This window comes from Ictalurus punctatus, chromosome 1 (assembly GCF_001660625.3).
Source record: "Ictalurus punctatus breed USDA103 chromosome 1, Coco_2.0, whole genome shotgun sequence".
In the NCBI taxonomy this organism is placed as follows: domain Eukaryota; kingdom Metazoa; phylum Chordata; class Actinopteri; order Siluriformes; family Ictaluridae; genus Ictalurus; species Ictalurus punctatus.
The window spans coordinates 13,468,540-13,488,444 of record NC_030416.2 but is presented as its reverse complement, the minus strand read 5'-3'; the positions used below and the strand labels follow the sequence as shown (position 1 = coordinate 13,488,444).

Here is a 19,905-nt window from a genome sequence, read left to right as displayed (position 1 = left end):
CAAAGGTGTGCCTTATAGCTGACACCTACATGAACACTTTACAGTTGGTTATATGACTCTAAGTCATTCCCTTCAAATGCTATTGAAGTTAGTGTTAACGTGTTTAACAATGTCGTATGTAACTTTTGAGACGGTCCCTTAATTTCCGTTTATCTGCGAATAGCGAACGTGCAATGTCAGGCCAACTTTGTGCCAGTGATGGTTTCTATCTGACATCGACTGTCTGTCCTGCCACAGACATCTAGCAGCGAACAGAACTCATCGATTTTTGTCAGCTGCTTTGAATGCTGTAAATGTGTACTGAGCAGGATGGCATTCACAGAAGCGACAGAAGTGTATGAAAGCGTGGATGAGAAGAATATAAGATAACAAGATGAAAACTATAGACCTTCTACTTCTTGGATCACTGGTCCCATAAATAATAGTGCTGTTAGCCTGCAGCTGAGGCATACACACAGCAGCACACTGGTCACTAGTTTGTACATATAACTCAAGATACTTTTTTGTTTTGCTTAATAAACTATTAGATTCTAATAATGACTGAACAGCAAGCTAAACTAAAGTAGAAGATTCATTCAGGGTCGGAGAGAGCATGGCACCAGGCAGATCTGGTACTGAATGTAGGCCAGTGCCATGGCAGTACAGCTGCTTCGAGGTCCATTTTTTTCTCATGAGGAAACAGCAGTTTAAAAAGCAAAGGAATCTTGCATTGTTTAAGCAATTATCCACATCTAAAGGATATACTTGCAGATATCACTGAGATGCAGTTTTGTACTCTGACACTGACAGGGGATGAGATGTTTGAACAGTTGAATATTAATAATATTGCACAGAAATACCCAGCAAATAGGCCTAACAAATGTCAATCAGGTAGGAATGAGTGAAAAAGAACATAGACGATAATAATTTTTAATGAAAAGAGTCCATTATGATATCTGTGCTTGGCTGGTAAAATAAAGCATACAAAGGAATTTCTGCTAATGCTGAATCGGCAGAGCTGGGTAAAGCTGCAAAAGATAGGCTTTCCGAGGTGACGCCACTGAAATTCAGCTCTGTCACTTTTTCATTTGCATTGTGTTTACATAGGTCAGAAAGGTTTAGCAGGTCTTAGAGCTTTGTTTTGAAAGTTGGATGTCATTTGCAATCAAAATTTTCCGCAATCTTAAAAAAAATTGCTAGATCTCAATGCTAATGAAATGTAGCCTATACATAAATATGTATCATGTAAATACATACAGGGCTAACGATGCCTTGTAATAAGTAAGTTATACTATCATTTTAAATAATTACATGTACACACTGCTTAGAGGAATGGCTTTCAGTAGATGTTTGAGGTATTATCACCTACTGAGAGTTGTCCTCACTGTAAGATGTCTGTAAGAGCTTTTTTGTGCTTGCGAATGAATAATTATATTTGAACGAGTCTGTTAAGTGACGCGATGAGGCAAATTAGCAACAACTAATTCAGTGACTCTAAACCAGGTCCTGTAGTGCATATGTGAATATATAGTGAATATATGAATATATGGTGAATATGTATGTGTTGTTGCTTGCGTTGACACAGACGTTGACTCAGGGAGGGGGAGGTTGCAGAGGCTTAGTAGTTGGTACAGTTACCTCACACCTCCGGATTTGGGGCTTGATTCCCACCTCCTGTGTGCACATGTTCTCCCCGTGCTTCGGGGGTTTCCTCAGGGTACTCTGGTTTCCTCCCCCGGTCCAAAGACATGCTTTGGAGGCTGATTGGCATCTCTAAATTGTCTGTAGTGTATGAATAGGTGTGTGAATATATGTGCGTTTGTGCCCTATAATGGGTTGGCACCCTGTCCATAGTGTCCCCTGCCTTGTGCCACGAGTCCCCTGGGATAGGCTCCAGGCTCCCCGTGACTCTGTGTAGAATAAGCAGTACAGACATTGGATGGAGGAATCTTTTACAAAACTTTTGAAGAGCTACATAGTACTGTGCAAAAGTTTTAAGCACATGCAAAAAAAAAAACCAAATTCTGTAGAGCAAAGATGCCTTCAAAATAATGAAATTAAATGTTTCTATCCATCTATCCATCCATCCATCCATCCATCCATCTATCTTCTACCACTTACTCCTTCTTCAGGGTCGCGGGGGAACCTGGCGCCTATCCCAGGGAGCATCAGGCACAAGGCAGGGTACACCTTGGACAGGGTTAAATGTTTCTACATTTTTTAAATACCATAAAGAGCAGTACAATGTGTTCAATTTTATAAGGAAATGAGTTGTAAGTTTTATTGAGCATCTTGCAGAACCAGTCACGGTTCTTCTGGAGACGTTGACTGTCTCACTCGCTTCTTATTTTTGCAGCAAAATCCAGCAGCCTTCATTGTGGGTTTTTTTTTTGTCTGAAAAATGTCTCTTACCACTTAAGAATCTGCTTTCTTTACTGACATACAAAAATTTTTCTGTAACATTTAATTTTGTGCTGGAAAACTAATGTTTGGGAATCTAACATGTTTATGTGCTGATTTGATAATCTAGCAGTCATTAAATAAAAGTCTATAACAAAGTTTGTACCAGAAAAAATAGGATGCATAAAACTTTTGCACAATACTATGTGTGTGTGTGTATATATATATATATATATATATATATATATATATATATATATATGTATATGTGTGTGTGTGTGTGTGTGTGTGTGTGTGTGTGTGTGTGTGTGTGTGCGTGTGTGTGTGTACATGCGCTATGTTATCAGTCTTGTCAATGCGGTTTTACAGCATATACAGTCTGTTATTAACACTTAAACAGGACTGGGAGTGGTGTCGACTAATAATTGTTTGTAAATGAAAAGAAATTATAAAGGTATGTTCTTTCCTATCTAAAACAATAGGATTCACATAGTCCAAGTAATAGTGTCAAACTGTATGAACCCGTCAATGTGGGTTACTCTAGGGGAAAAATTGTAGCCATTTCTGGACGCAGGCGTGAACACTGAACGAGTTAGATTCACAGCAACCGATTCATTTGATAGAATCGAAGCGCTGAAATGACTCGTTCAGACCATCACTAGCGCTCTCTACCGTCACGCTGAAAAAGCTCTGGATTTTGGAGGTGTGCGTTGGGCGGAAAGTCAACCTTGCGTTTTGCTGGAAGTTTGCAAGGATCCTCCGGACAGGGATGCCTGTTTCCACAAGCTCTTTTCTCTCGTGTTGTTCGCAGACGTCTCGCGCTACAGTATGTGTGGGGGGGTTTTCTGACACCAGGTCATGCGCGATCAAAGCCGTGTAACTTTGGGAGAGCTGGCCGAGCAGGTTGCCTCCCGCTGAGAAGAGGAGCATGCGATTCCTCACCGGCTGGACCCGTCGCCACTTCTCCACCTCGCATGTAACGACTCGGCTCGGAAAAAGTTCAATGGTTTAATTTCTTCCTGAGAGAGCCGAAGCAGCAGGGCGGCAGGAGAATGGCTTCGAGTGAGCTCTGGATGTTATATACCAAGGTGAGTGCGACTAGCAGAACCAAAGCATGGCACCTGTTGCTGTCTGGGAGTTTGTCTCGAAAACACACAGTGTACAGCGTGCTTACATTTTCACTTATAACAACAACAACATCATCGTTTTTTGTCGTGTTATGAGAAGAGCTACCTTGCTGGCTTCTGTAAACCATTCATGTGCCTGTCTCGCGCAACAACAACAAAACCCCCAGCAGCAGATTCAGGAAGTAAGTGTAAACATACTCAATGTGGACAGCACTCTGGAGCGTACACTATGTGCTGTCCCAAATATTTATGATAACGAGATTAAAGTGTTCAAAATCGTTGTGCTGGATGGCAAAACAATGTCATCTGAGAAACTTTACAGTAGGAAAATCTTGTTACCTGGCAGTCAGGTAGGCTGTGCTCAGCTCAGCTCAGCTCAGATCAGATCAGCTGCTCTACTTCCTTATTGCTTCATTACAACTATAGCTCTCAGGCTTTAAGAGACACAGTCTGAAAATAAAATATAATCAAATGACCTCCACAATATTAGTGCCGCTTTGTTTCTTCAGGATCAGTGTCTATTTTAACACTCTTTACCAGATATCTGTACATTTCCAGCATGCATAAACTGTATTACACGGATGAATCTCGCTATATTGTTTTCACAGGGCTTTGCAGGTATAGATATAGTCTTTCAATTCGATTTATTTCTATAGATTTTTAAAAAAAAATTTATATATATAAAATTTGGCAGTGACATGTTTACACTAACAGTTTGGTGTGATAGGCTGCATGAGTCCTAAAGACCCTTTCATTCAATGAACAGTGCTACATTTCACTAATCATTTGATTAAAAATATAATAATAATAATAAGTTGCTTATATCTCTTGAGAAACACTGCTGAAGGAAGAACGACTCGTTTCTAAATAAATAAGTCAATCAATAAATACCGCGCTGATTGGCTGCTTTCTGTGAGGCACACCCTCTAGTGGTCCGTGTTCACACATTAAAGGAGGATACAGGTTTTATCCTCCGAATGAAAACGATTAAACTGGCATGTAACTGTGTAGAATATGTTTCTGAAGAAGATGAAAAAAAAACATTTCTAGGAATTATTCATTGAATTGAGCTGTTTGGTGCGTGTTTTCCTTTGAGTTTGGTGTAACATGAGCTGTGCGTGCTTCGTGCCAGTGTGCTGGTTAAGGGTTGGTTATGAATGGTTGCCATGGAAACGGAGAGAGCAGGTGCAGGATGCTAGCTAGCGTAATGCTGATCATCCTGATACTGATGCTAATGATGCTAACGTCTCTCATGTGTGCTTAAGTAAGAGTAGATCTACACAGTGTCAGCAGAATTTACTGAGAAGGAACACATTTATTTTAGTTGTTACACGGTTTGTTGGTTGGTTTGTTTGTTTTTGTTTTCACCACTTCATCTCTCTCGCTTTTCTTTGCCCTTGTGATGCAGATATACTTTTATATTGAGCTAAATTCTTTATTTGTTGCTTATCAATAACTGAGGAGCGGTTATAGGATCCCTTATAGAATTTGTAATGGTTTTAATGGTTATAATGGGAATTGTGATGGTTTTAATGGAAACTGAAATGGTCCCTGCGGGTCTCTACTGGTAACATTTTGACTTCATATGGTCGCATGTTAATGGTCTAATGGAGACCATTAAGGATCAGTAAAGGTAAGGTGATGGTTTGTAAAGGTATTTGTAGTGGAAACCATTTGAATTTCTGTGATGGTTTCTATGGTTTGTTTGTTTTTCCAGCAGGGATGATCAGGGCTGTAGCACCTTTTTTTGATCTGGCCTATTTTAAATACCAATTGATATTACATTATTAATGAAATTATATTACACTGTATGTGTGGGTTCGGGGGCAGCGTGGTGGTGCAGTGACATCATCACTTCACAGCTCCAGGGTTCAAGGGTTTGATCTTGCGCTTGGGTCACGGTCCATGTGGAGTTTTGCATGTTCTCCGTGTGTTTTGCGTGGGCTCTCCAGTTTCCACCCACTTTCCAAACACATGGCTGTGCTACGTTAAATTGCCCCTAGGTGTGAATCAGTGTGAGCGTAATGGCCTGGTGAATTCTTCTGCCTTGCCTTCTGGATCCACCCTGACCAGGATAAAGCTATTACTGAAGATGAATTCATTAATTTGTGTGTGTCTGTGCGGCAAATGAAATCAACGAGAGCTACAGTATGTGCTATATTGTTTTGATAAATGACTGTAAGACAAGAACAAGATAAGAAGGAGCCTTGTAACAAATCTGATTTAATGCGATTTATTCACATCCTGTTAGAAGACAAAGTTGTAAGCAGACGCATTAGGTTTTCTTGGACAGCAGCTGAATCATACCAAGAAATCATCATATCATTCCACCTGCTTTGTTTTTCCTTGAATGCATGCTTGACTGTACAGGCCATTCCTATGCCCTTGAATGTTAAGAGCTCAACACTCTCTTTGTTTGTATCAGCTGGCTGGTATTTTGGGTTTGAAGATTCTTACTGCATAAAGGTCGTGGCTTTAAAAACCTGACTGGCTTGCAAGTGTCCTTCATCTCGACTGTAAAACAAGCATTCGCAACGATCGGCAAAGATTTGAAAGCATTTATACCACCTGTATGTAATAAATGTTTAATAAATGTTCATCAATTAATGCACAGTGCTGGGCCTTTTGTAACACTTCTCTAGTATTAGCGTGTCAGTCTCAGCTGAATTAGTCCTTCCTTACTGGTAATTGATAGTATTTTCAAACCCTTAATTACTACTGTTTGTCTCACTGTCTGTCAGAAAGCAATGTGCCCAGTTAAGGGTGTTATTAAGAGCTCATCTTAATTTGAGCTCATTCAACCGACTTGACACTATAGAGGTTTTATGAATTTCCATTTTATATCGATATCTATCTATCTATCTATATATATATATATATATATATATATATATATATATATATATATATATACTGTGACTGGGTGAAAGTTTTCTACACCGTGACATTTTAATTAGCATTAGCACACAGTGTGCACATTTAGGATGTCCCAGAGGTAAAGCCACACATAGACTGCGCTGTTTTTGTGCCAAGTCTGTGTATAACCTGTTATAGCAAAAAGATGCCTCTATGTCAGACCACTTCCTCCTGCCTGTGCTGCACTAAGGACTTCAGTGATGTGATAAAACCCACTTCCTGTTATGGCTGCTATCATTGGTAACCTCTTAGAACAACCTGTTTCTGTGTGATCATTAAAGACATGCCAGAAAGTGTTCGTGAATTCAGGGCTGGATCAAATGAGGGAGGGCCTTTTGCATGGTAAAAGGCTTTTTGCACATCGATGCTGGGCTTGCTGCTGGGAAAACCATTTCCATCATTCAGCAATATAGATCACACGCATACAGGGCAGCTGATTCTACAGTATTCTACAGTATACGTGTCAAATAACTTTGTTTTGCAGAGTAATAGAGCTATAAGGATGTTTATAAACAATAAACCGAGTCATTGTAAGGATTCAATATTTCACTGCCATAGACGTCGAATGAACACATCGTTTAATGTGTTTAGTCCAATTTTATAGTGACAGACAAGATTAACCAATCGTAATCATTCCAGCTAGCGACAGTCTGAGGACAGGGATGTCAAGGTGATGGCTGATGAAGTGCTGAAGGGGTTTGCTGAAGGAGGAGAAAGAGAAGTGTAGATCTGGTTTTATGTGATTAAAAATTAGCTTTCACCTGTTAAAGGTATTTATAGCTGGCCAGGAGTACAGTAGAGGTAGAGCAAAATTGCCCATGCTCAGGGAGCGAGGGATGGCATACTCTCTCTCCCCTATCAGTCATAGCGAAAGTAGCCAATCGTGGGCGTTTGTGAGCTCATGCATGCAGAAGGGAGCGGATAGTACTTTCCTCCGAGTGTGTTATGCCGACCCGGGATGCATCACATGTCTCAGAAGAATCACCCGACAACCTTCACCCTCCTGGATCGGTATGATAGAGAAGACCTAACGTGTGAGTGAGAATTGGCAAAGACAAAAAAAATTATGGAGACAATCTGGTGGTTAGCACATTAGTTTCACACCTCTAGGGTTGGGGGTTCTATTCCTCCCTGTGTGTGCGGAGTTTGCGTGTTCCCCCCCGTACTTCAGGGCTTTTCTCCGGGTACTCCGCTTTCCTCACTCAATCCAAAAGTGGCTGACCGGCATCTCTAAATTGTCCGTAGTGTGTGAAAATGTAGTAGTGTACGAATGTGCCCTGCGATGGATTCGCACCCCGTCCAGGGTGTCTCCTGTCTTGGGTCCTGAGTCCCCTGGGACAGGATCCAGGCTTCCCATGACCCTGTGTAAGATAAGCAGTACAGGAAATAGATGGATGGTTGACGGTAGATCGTGCCTTACCACTTACTACTGTTTGCCATTCAACCAAAAAGCATGTTCATTATTAATATAACCGCACAGACGATTTTATTTAGTATTTCCTCATTCCCCCCTGAAATGAATTCCTGGCTGTGAGTCTGCCAATACCGTATCATCATTTTGACGAGTTTGCTTTAAAGCTGAACGTCAGAGTATAAACAGTTGTGATCTGAGTAAGCCGAGGGCTTCTATTGGTTTTTTGCCCTTTCAACATGTGCAACACAGATCTGCTGCTTAATAACGCCCAAACAGGTTTCTGTCTTAGTAAATTTGTGCGGTAGTGCAATGTGCTTATTGTGCTAAAATGATGCGTATCTCAGAGGACGTAATGATTTACACTTGAGAATTTCTCACGAGGCGACTCTGTTGGAAATCTTTTGTCATGCACCAGAAGGACAGGTTCTGATGCTTAATGGCACCTTTTGAGCTAGGCGGTTGATGATGTGCCATTCCAAGTAAACTAGGAATTCAGGTTATTAAGATGACGCCTGTGATGCACATGCTCATTATGTGTCGAAGCTAGCTTTCTTTCACCTTTGATATATTAATTAAGGATTGTTCCTTATTTTTAGACATCACAAAACATTTGTTTACGCTCACGTCTTCTACGGGCATTTATAATGCCGTAATACCTCGGTGCTGCTGAATTTTGAAACCTGATCAGAAGGTGTTGATTCATTTTCCAAAACGGCAGTACTGAGCATTTTTGGTGTTATTGCAAAATTGTAACGCTGTATCATTACACCTACACACTTTTCAAAATGCTAAATAGTCCTCTAGTTTTGAGTTCCTGTTTACAGTCAAACTGAGCATTCCATTCAGCAGAAAAGTTTGCGGGGCGTTTAGCTGCTGGTGAATCACTGGCATCCATTATTGGAGGTGTAGTCTATGCACCAAATGATCTTGAGATTAACAGGCTGAATTGGGTGGAACTAAATATGTTCCTGAGCCCAGGGTTGCTGTGATGATTCTCTGCAACATGCCTGTATGAAATGAGCTTTTTTGTTGTTGTTGTTGGTATGCTTTGAATGTGAAAAGAAAAGAAAAGAAAGATTTGCCTTCACAGCAGTGAGGCAAAAAACAAAACACGAGTTTCAGTAGGTATAATGTGAATCTTCATAGGTATATCAATGCCCTAATTACCTTAATTAATTACATTAAGATTGATATTAATTCTAAGAAATGAGTGTTTCTATAGTAACATCTCATTCACAGAGACACTCTCATAATTTAAGCCTTACAATAAACAAATAAAAAAATAACAGTGGCATGTAATAATGAAAAACTCATTGCTGTGAAAAAGTATTTGTTCTCATCCTGATTTCTTCTGGTTTTGTGTATATCTCATACTAAATTGCTTCAGAAATTAAAACCAAAATGTAAGAGAAAACAAAGGCAACCAGAGTAAACACAAAATACAGTTTTTAAATGATAATGTTATTTACTGAAGCAAAAAAGTTATCCAGTACCACCTGGGCCTGTGTGAAAATGTATTTGCTCCCTGTAGTTGCTAATTCGCAAAATTTATGAAACTGCGTTGATAATGGGGTTCAGCTGGACTAGACACAACCAGGCCTGATTACTGCAAACCCTGTTCTATCAAATCAACACTTAAACGGTCACGAAACCTCCCTCTTTCAGCTCAAGTCTACGTCTCAATGTTTTTGAAAAATGCAACTTAAATGGGCGTGGATTGCTGTGCGAAGAAGGGAGGGGGAATGGGCGTGGCAAGGGAGGAAGAGGGGGCGGGCCTTTGGGCCTCTGATGAGGCAGAGGACTTCTCTCCTCCTGATTCCCTAGGGCTACTTGGGGACTCAATAGATAGATGGAATAGACTGATAGACTGTTTTACCAGTAGATAAAACAGAACCGGATGGAAGGAGTGTTGGAATGGTAGTTAGCTAATAGGCTTGAGCTTTTCATGAATAAAAGAGGGAAGGCTCTTCCCTTCAACACAGACTCTCGTTGTATAGTTTTACAAGCGGTTTAATTAGCTCAAAAGGCAAGTAAAACTGTTAAAAATTAGACACATACCTCATTTGAAAGGATGGAAAAGTCCTCGGGACTGAGTACCGCATCATCGTGTAGACGCAAACTGCTTTCATGAGCAAGTCCGAAGTCCACCTTTCTCCAGTTCTCATAGCTCTCCAGAATAAACACACTCAAACTCTTACACCACTGAAACGAACACCTGCGACCCATTTGAACGCCTCTCTCATCAACTACATCTGTAGGAAAGCACCATGTGCTGTCATGAATAATTAAGAGACAGCATCTTCTCATAGGATAAGAACATGCAGGATCATGACACACGAGTCACCGACACGTCATCAAAGTACTATAGTACATTGCCATGTCACTGCCTGTGACGTGTGACAGGACGAGATTTTAAACCCAGAAGTAGCTGGAAAAAGCTCAAAATTAACCAGTTTTCTGCTACGATTAAAATTAACGGATGCAAAGATTGTCTTTTATGATGTGCAATAAGAACACCTCTGATAAAATCTCAGAAAATGTAGTTTAGTGTTTCATGACGCTTTAAATAGAACGATTTCAACAAGATGAAGTTGGTTAAAAGGTCTTACCCAGTAACACAATATGCCAAAGTTGAAAGAAATTCCAGAAATAATGATGAAGAAGGTGATTGAAATACATCAGTCTGGGAAGGGTTACAAAGCTATTTCAAAGGCTCTGGGACACCAAAGGATCACAGTGAGAGCCGATATCTCCAAATGGAAAAAACTCAGCACAGTAGTGAACCTTCCCAAAAGTGTCTGACCTTCCAAAAGTCCTGGATCCCTGGATTATGCAGCAAGACATAGGAGTAAGTTCTAGTCCTAGAAGTAAGTGAAAGACTGATCTCCAGTAGGTGTTTGGTTGCAGTTATTGTTGCTAAAGGTGGCGCAACCAGAGTTTATGTTTAAGGGGGCAATTCGTTTTTCACACAGTTAATAGGTGTGAAAAAAACCTGTATAGTGTGTTTATTCAAGTTGCCTTTGTTTTATGTTGTATTTCGTTTGAAGATCTAAAATGATTTAGTATGAGTTATACACAAATACAGACAAATTCACAGCAGTGTATAGGTTGCACTTTTTCACAGTGCTGCATACATTGCTTTCTGTAAGGAGATATTTATTTAACATTAATGGGCAGTGAATTAATGGAAAATGAGGTTAAAAAATCAGCAGAAATCAGTTTCATGGATGTTCCTCTACATTAAATGTAGCTAGAAAGAGATGGAAAAGTACTATATGTCATTGTTTAATAAATAAAAAATGAAATTGCTCGGGGCTCCTGAGTGTACAGTAAAAAGAGTTCGCCCTATAGTCTGAAGATCGCAATGAGGCCAAAGCGATCTGTGGTCGGTTCTAGGGCTTCATGTGTCTTGGAGGAACCTTTCCCAATTGGTAGCTGTCATATGATGGGGAGAGCTGGCTGGTGGGAGCGAATTGGCAGTTGACCAAATTGTTAACTGTTAACTGTTGTTAATTGTTGGGAAATTGCTTTGATAAAAGAGGAATAAAACACTTTGGGAAATGCTGCTATAGGAAAATAAAATATGCATTGTCATGTTTTATTCCTTACTTATGGCATGGCTTTCTGGAATACTTAATTCTCATGGGATAACCAAGGTATTTCATTATCAAGGTCCGTTATTCCTAAAGAACTTTTGTTGTGGCTTTTTCCAAAACTACCTGAATCGGTGAAATTGCAATTGCACAAAATTGTCTGTTCTTTCTGATGTCTTTTTGATGATGTTTGTGGGTAAATGAGAACTTTTAGCTGTACCCATGTTCGAAGCACACGAATCGCAGAGGGCTTTGGCTGAATGCGCGTTGTGCTGACATCACGTGATGCATCTTTGCGCAAATTTGTGGAGTTTGCTTGATTTGGCATTAATTTCTGCGATCGCGAAATCACGAAATCCTGGAGGGACTGACAACAATAATAATTATTGTCGTAGTCATAATCATACTCAGGACAGTTTACACTGAACTTTTATTTTGAGTCCAAATTCTTCAAATGCTTTGCATGTATAAAACTAAATACGTTAATTAAAATACAGTTGGGGTCAGTTTCACTGCAGTTTCCATAAAATGCAAGATTAACATGGAACTGTCTAAAGATAAAAGCACTTTATAAACTTTTTTACAATTTTTTAACATTTTTATTAAATGTTAAAGAGTAAAGCTGCCAAAATGCCCAAAATGATATCTTTGTGGTCTGCTGTTAGAGGGTGTAAATCTTGGTTCTGCACTGGATTCATTGTGTGTACATTTGGCATTATAGGGGAAAATCCAGGGATACCTCCCTACTATTAATTACTGGTTAAAAGAATTGGGAGAAACTATTACCTTTATGGAGGAAAGAATCCTCAGGAGAGAACTTCTATGAATGCTATGTTATGTTAGGTTAGGTTCAGCTTTATTGTCATTGTCAGCGTACGATACTCGGAGAAGCAATGAAATGCAGTTAGCATCCAGCCAGTAGTGCAAATAAGTTCAGTGATAACAGTTAAATGATAAATGATAACAGTGAACAGGCAAACAGTATGCAAATGACAGTTAGGTTAAATGAAATAAATGGGAATTATGGTGTAAGTTGAGATCAACAGTATACAGGTAGAGTTAAACAGCACGATGCATGTAATATGATACAGTAGATACATACAGTTGATTACAGCGAGTGCGGTTGTTGTACCATAGTGTGATGCGGTTTTGGTGGGGCAGGACGACAATAATAACGACAATGCCTAAAAAGAAAAAAAAAAAAGCAGAGAAGATGTCACACCTGACTTATTCTATAGGCTACAATCTATTGGCTTTTTAGAGCAACCCCATAATTCTGAAGTCATCCAGCAAACAATCTAGCGGCTCGGAATGGTTTTAGACGCACCTTTGTACCATCCGTGTTTGATACAGTAGGTGTGTGTCCTGTTGAGGTGCACGTTAGAGTTAATATCATCAACCAGAGTTGCCAGGTGTAATCAAAAACTTCCATCCCAAATACATCTCAAAAATCACACAAAATACCTGAAACTAGTTCAGTAAAATTGGGGAGTAGAAAAGGAAGACACACTTTCACGTTTCTCTCAGCCTTTCTGTGGAAAACAAAGACACTGTAGTGCACATACATTTCTACCTTATGGACATGATCTACTCCCGTTTACTTTTCCTAATCTTTGCTATATGTCTTACAGGAGAAATGGTTCTGTACTGTACATTCTGATTATTTGCTAGAAAAGGTCTTAGTGGCCACAGAGTATTTTAAAACGCACCTATTATGGTTTTGAAATATGCCTAATTTTGTTTTAAAGGCCTCATACAATAGATTTACATGCATCCAAGATCAAAAAACACTTTCATGTGCTCATAATTTAAACTGAAGCATTACCTTTTTTCCCCCAGTGTCACAAACGACTCGTTCAATGATCCGTTCTAAAGGATTCATTCTAAACTCCTCCTTTCAGAGAGCATACTCTGCTCTGATTGGTCAGATGTCCCAGTCTGTTGTGATTGGTCTACCACTGTCAGCATGTTTCAAAAAGGAAACGCCCACTACCTTAACGAGTTTCAGCACCGTTTGTACGCGAGCAGTCGAAGACCAGAGGCGGGGCTTTTTATTACAAACCTGCGTAGGTTATTACAGGAAGTAAAGTCTGGAATTACTAACGACTCGTTTCAGCTGTTCAGAATCGCTTCCTTCTTTCTGGAGTCAATCACTCCATTTGTCGTGTGCTTTGATTTTTTAAACTTTGCAGACTTTTTACGTTCACAAACAGCTCTATAACACATTACATGAAAGGTAATATTTGAAAAACCATAATAGGTGCACTTTAAAATATAGCCCAAGCGGGGCAAATTGATTCCTGCCCCAGTGGTCCTCAATTAGTGCTTGTTGCAGTTCCGATTTTTTTTTTCACCACTAGGTGCAATAATAGCTCTAGGGAGCTAAAAAAGGGGCAGTGAACATGCTGCCAAACAATCTTGCAACATCTAGAAAGGCGACCAAATCGATGGAACATCAGCTTTTGTCTGTAACATTACTTTAAAAGTCTTGGTCATTTAAAATGTATGGAGCTGTGAATAAGGAGTTTATGTTGATTAACTTTTGCTGAATGGCTGATAAGCCACCACTTGTATTATTTTGGCTCTTTCTCAAAAGATAAACTGTTTAAGACATGTCAGGTATGTGGGGAAAAAATGATCAGCTAGCTCTCCTCCATCAAATGACCGATACCAACCAGCGAGGGGGAAGGCTCAAATGTGCTCCCTCCAAGACACGTAAAGCTATCCAAGGTGGTTTTCACACTAGGCACGTTTGCTGCGGTCCAAATCCGAGTTCGATTGTTCCTGGCGCCCCCTGCAGCATTGGTCTGGTTTCAGACTGACTTGATTCTATTGAATCCCGGTGCATTAGCTTGTATCTTACGTCGTCATAAACATCCACACACAACTGGACTCACCATTTAATTTTTTTTTATTATTCTGGTGCTATTATGTGCAGCAGTGGACCTCTTCCGTGTCCCACAATGGTACACGTGTGTTGTAGAAACTAATGATGTCCTAATCAGCTAAAACGCGTGCAGGTTACTTTGCTTCCTGAAAAAGTGTAAGTACAAGTTGCATTCATATTGACGGGAATGACGGCACAGATGCAGTGAAACCGAACTAGAGGTAGCCTTGGGTTCAGTAGCCCGGTGTGCATCCCGGTCTACTGTGCCTTCACATTACCAATTGTTCATGCAAACCGTGCTCTGTTTCAAACTAAACTGCCAGTGTGAAAGCCCCCTAACACATTTTGAACTGCTGCTCATGCTAGATCACATGTCAGCGTAACACACTCAGAGGAAAGTGCTAACTGCACTCGGCACACACGAGCACACATTCTGTACTCCCCTGTCAGTCTGTCAGTTAGCCTGTCAGGTAATACCTGCCTCTCAGACAGCACAGCCGATTTTATTCTCCGCCACATATGGCTGTAGCATCATTGGGATTCCAACTCACTATCTCCTGACAATAGGGCAAACACTTGGGTGATGCAATTTAATTGTAATCTTTAAAATGAAATGATAAAACATGTAAATGAAGTGTACCTTTTTATTATTATCCTTCCACCCATTTTCTGTGTCGCGTATACTACACAGGGTCGCAGGGAGACTGAAGCCTATCCCAGGGGACTCAAGCAGAAAGTATTCTTCACTTTTTACACATACGCGTAATGAAAATTTCGTCATCAACACCGTTTTTTAACCGCGCGTACTTTGTACATGCGCATTTAATTCTTTTGCACTATTTAGTTGTTCCACAAGGTGGCAGCAGTGACCCAGGGACATTGATTCTCAAGGTAGTTGAAGAAAAAAATGGAAGAGACGGAAACGAGTGCAGGTTAGAAAGTACCCGCATTTGTATAATTCTAGCCTTAAAGAGTATAAGGATTTGTATATGGGTGCTAATCGTGGCGAGAGATTGCCCGAGCATTGTTCTTCATGCTGTTGGGATTCTTCTTTGTTGTCGTCCTTCACACCAGAAGACCTGCTTCACTGCTCTGTACTGACACCTGTAGGTCAGGACGGGTAGTGCAAGTTGTCGTAACGCGCATGCGTCGACCGCCTGTGTATGCGTACATGTCAAATGGAGTATATTTTGAAAAGCTATGCGTACGACCGTGCACCTACGCTAGCATAGCGAAGTATACCAGAGGCTTCAGGGCACAAGGCGGGAGACACCCTGGACGGGGTGCCAACCCATTGCAGGGCACCAACACACACTACGGACAATTTTTAGAAATGCCAATCAGCCTACAACACATGTCGTACTGGAGGAGGAAACCGGAGTACCCTGAGGAAACCCCCAACCCCCAATCAAACCCCCAACCCCTGGAGGTGCGAGACAAACCGAAGTGTTTAAAAATAATCCCTAGGGCCTTCTGTCAACATGCAAATCAGCATGCAGATGCTTTTCTTTTTGTCCCAGAGATATGTTCAAAGTTACTTCAATCTGAACCCGCAAGACAAACGATCAGTCACTTCTTTTGAATGTGAAACCCGATGTAACTTTAATTAGCTCAACTTGTTTCGCCTCAAGGCCAGGCTGTTCCTCACACATATAATCTTCTTTCTGAATTTATCCACATGTCCCGACACAGCAACTGATCACTTAATGATAGACCGTCACAGTCAACAAATCCTGATGATGAACTCCGTTATGAGGAATTTGCGTCACAAAGCAGTTCTTGGAGTTTTTTCTCCTGGTATTTGTTGCGATAACGATATCAGTGATGATATAAATATTGTACCATTCACCACTGTTCTTGGCTACAAGTGACAGCTGCATGCAGTCTTGAGAGCCTCAGAAACACAAACATTGATCTAAAAGTAAAACTGATTTTCTGTAAGCAAACCAGTTCCAGATTGTAGAGGTAGCTCCTCGTTTAGCGATGAACTCCTCCTCAGCTTCACGTCCGCCTTCCGCCGTACTTGTTTTCGCTCTGCACGTGGGCTACAAACGGCTCGCAGACCGTCGCACACAGAAATATGTCATCGACTTGGCTTTATTGTTATTATCGCGGGAAGACTAATTCTTATTGTGGGGAGAATTTCTACCGGTATATCGCAAACGAGAAGATATTGCCCATCCTTACCTCGCACCTGGGCTAGATGCCCATCTTTGCACCTTTAACGCATCTGGATAACAGGACCTTACCTTGTGTCTATGTGCTTCTGATTGTGCAAGGGTTCACAAGTCCTCACCTGCCTGTGAAAGTATTCAATAACATCATATTTCACTTGGAAATGTTTCAGAAGCAGAAATCTACTCTATAGTAGCCCTTGTCTGTCTTTCGAGGTATTGAAAAGGTATATATTGCCTGACTATTCAGCTGTGTTAGCTGCTTCAGAGGCCCACTACAATAGCTTGAGTTAATTAAGTAATTCGAATTATTGTCTGTACTCATTGCACACTATAGCTAAAGGCTGAAGGGTATCTGGTAAACAGCAGGGAAATCCACCCGTTCTTCAGGGACATTTCCACCAAGAACGACTGTTAAATCTCTCTCAGAGGGACGAGTCCAGGCCTGCTGATGATGATCAGCTCCAGTACTTTCCACCTCCCTCTTGAGGCTATGATTTAGCTATATTTAGCTCTCTTCAACTCATTTAGTATCATTTGTTCTTTGTACTCTTAAGCAAGGCAAAACTGTGAGTGCTACAATCTGTGATCTCTGCTATATCTTTGTTTGTTATCAAAGCCTAGGCGCTTTAACGTTTGATGAACTAAAGATGTATCTAAACGGCTCTAAATGGCTTTATTCTCTCTCTTCGTCTACTCACACCCCGTTTTCCCTAAAGCACTGTTAACCTACATTAACGCATGTGACCTAAATGAACAGAATCTGTTTCCCTAATTCCCATCCCCGGCCTTTAGTGTTAAACTCTTGTTTATGTGGTTTTACTACATCACATATCACATTTCATTGCTTGTATTGCTGGCTGGTAAAGTGTTTGGTTTTTATAGGAAGTTATTTTAGAAAAAGCAGCTGTGGTTTGGCTGCAACTGTGGAAGCTTCTTTAATTAGTCCAGACAATTAGCTCTGTGAAGAATAATCTAGTGCTGTACTTGTTAAGTAGTGATCACTAGCCCTATTCTTGGACATGTACTGAGTTTAGTTTCAGCCCTGATCTGATAACGCTGATCCGGCCGATGAAGTAGACCATTCATCCGGAGCAGGTGTACTGGATTGGGGTGGGCACCGAATCCCGCTGGAACGTAGATTTCCAGTCACAGGGTTAGTGAACATTGTAAACAAACCATTTTATTCCTAGTTTCATCCTCAGCACGTGGATCAAAGGGCATCTGATACAGTTTGTACACTTTTCTGGCATCATAATGTTCATGGTAGGTTCACACATAAGAGATTTTATCGCTGCAAGTGGCATTCGCTGTACTATGAAGTTCTTTCTACTGGTTGCCATAGTAACATTTTATCAGTGGGTGGTGCAACTAGCTTTCCACTTTTGACAACAAACCCGTTTTCTTGGAGTTAAAATGAAACATTCAGGGAGGGAGGGCGTTTGTATATAAAATTCACCAGTGTACTACAGTGTATGCATTATATCATATGAGATGAAGAAACAGTTCAGACTCAGAGGCAGCGTGGCGGATCACGGATCGTACGCGCTCTACTGTCTTCACTCCGACTGGTAGGCGCTCCACCAAGTCATTCCAAATTTACATAAAGTTACTCTTTTTCTCTTTCGCCGGACACGCCCACATCTAGTCGCCAAATGGTCTCCGTTGCTCAAGTCGCCAGCTCTCATTGAAAATGAATCGTCTCCAGTCGCTTTGTCGCTGTGAATCGCTGTTTACGTGAACGTACCTTCAAGGTTGCAATCTGATTGGCTCTCCGCTCTTCTATGTTTTCCTATTCCCACGGGAAACCAAACTTTTCAACACTGTGACACAATAAACCTTTTGGAGCAAGATACAGTCAGTGGACTGAACAGAACCTTGTCTTTAAAAGCGGTTAAATATTCGAAGCAGTTGGTGGTGAGCAAACAGGATAGTTTGCATGTTTGCAGACAAGCTACAGGAAAAGGTCTCTGGTTGGTCATAAAGTAGGTGGTACTTTATACATTGACGAAACGTACCAGACGTTATACTGTAGTCTAGCATGTGAGGCCACTTTAATCCTAAAGCGAACTTGCCCTGACCTTTAGTTTTAACCTATTGACCTATAAAACATAACCATAGAGTGAGCGCTCCAGATTCAGAATCTAGCCCTATAAACTCCCCAGCGAGACCAGACTTAGCATTGCTCATTCTGGTATCTACAAGACTTTTCTTATTAGTTTCATAGGTACTGAGTATTTTATAGTAGTTGCTGAATAATATGCTTCAAATAAATAAATAAAGGGTTACTGTATATTTTTAAATGCTATAACCTAGTGGAAGTTCCACAAATACATGTGCGCACACACACACTATTGTATATGACAACCTCTAATCCCTCACGTATATGTGCTCTTAATTAGGTTTTAAATGGCTCTTTCATACATGCTCGTGCTGTGTGTTTGCTAACAGAAAGCTGAACGGGGAACCTTAGAGAAACAGTCTTTGTGTCTGCTCAGCTGTTGCCGGAGTCAGAGTCGCTCAGCATGTCAAACACCAAGGACAGCTGCTTATTCAGCCATATTTCTATCCAGGCTGAATTCAAACTCTGCTTTTATACGGCAGAATCATGGCATCCGGTTGTAAATCCATTCAGAATTGAATTTTGAAATCTCGAGCCTGTCATACGTCACCGCTCGGTTTGTTTTTGCGCTCTAAGAGGACGGGTGAGTTCCCCTATCAGCAGGTGCCAGTAGTAACGTATGAAGCTGCCTTTACAATGGAAGGTACCGTTATTTCTTCTGGGTTTCACTTCTGATATCTTTTATACGACATTTTCATTTCCCGCTATTGTTGAATTTCTGCTCTTCCACACTGCGGCAGTTAGCTTGGGTAACAAATTTGGGGAAATGTGGGGTTGTTTATGGATCGAGTAGGTTTACACCCTAGACCAAGCTGTTCACTTTGTGAAGAGTCAAGTCGAGCATTACGAGAAATGAACTACTTGCCTGTCAGTCTTGGTTAGTGCAGAATTTGAAAGTCTAGTACGTCTAATGACCCAGATTACTTTCCGCATCAGTGTGCGTGCTGTTCTGTTGGCGGTCTAGATGGCAGCGTTTAAACCAGCTGATTCAGCTTTATATAGTGGTGGTGGAGTTAAAATGGAAAATTCATTAAGGTTGACTTTTCTCACTGGTGCCTGCTAAGCCCATGGAACTACACCGTTGGCCTTCACCCCAGTTCCAATGCCTTGTGCCTCATGGGATTAACCGTAATACTCACTACTGACACATACATGTATTCTCGCTGAGCAGTTTTCCTCTTGTGGGGGTAATAATTATGGTGCAGGAAGAGCTATTAGAAACCAGTCACAGCATGTCCATTTACACCTCTTGTTATTATTAGTATTATTATTTGCACCTTATAGAGCTCTGGG

At 40.8% G+C, this 19,905-nt stretch overlaps 1 protein-coding gene across 1 annotated transcript in view; it reads left to right on the top strand.

Moving 5' to 3' along the window:
• The first annotated feature begins 3,060 nt into the window (after nucleotides 1-3,060).
• nbeal2 (neurobeachin-like 2) overlaps nucleotides 3,061-19,905 on the top strand; it is a 66,426-nt gene continuing 49,581 nt past the window's right edge. Inside the window, exon 1 of the mRNA XM_053681217.1 lies at nucleotides 3,061-3,467. Coding sequence (XP_053537192.1) covers nucleotides 3,432-3,467 — 36 coding nt within the window. The 5' untranslated portion in view covers nucleotides 3,061-3,431. The remainder of the gene's footprint in view (nucleotides 3,468-19,905) is intronic.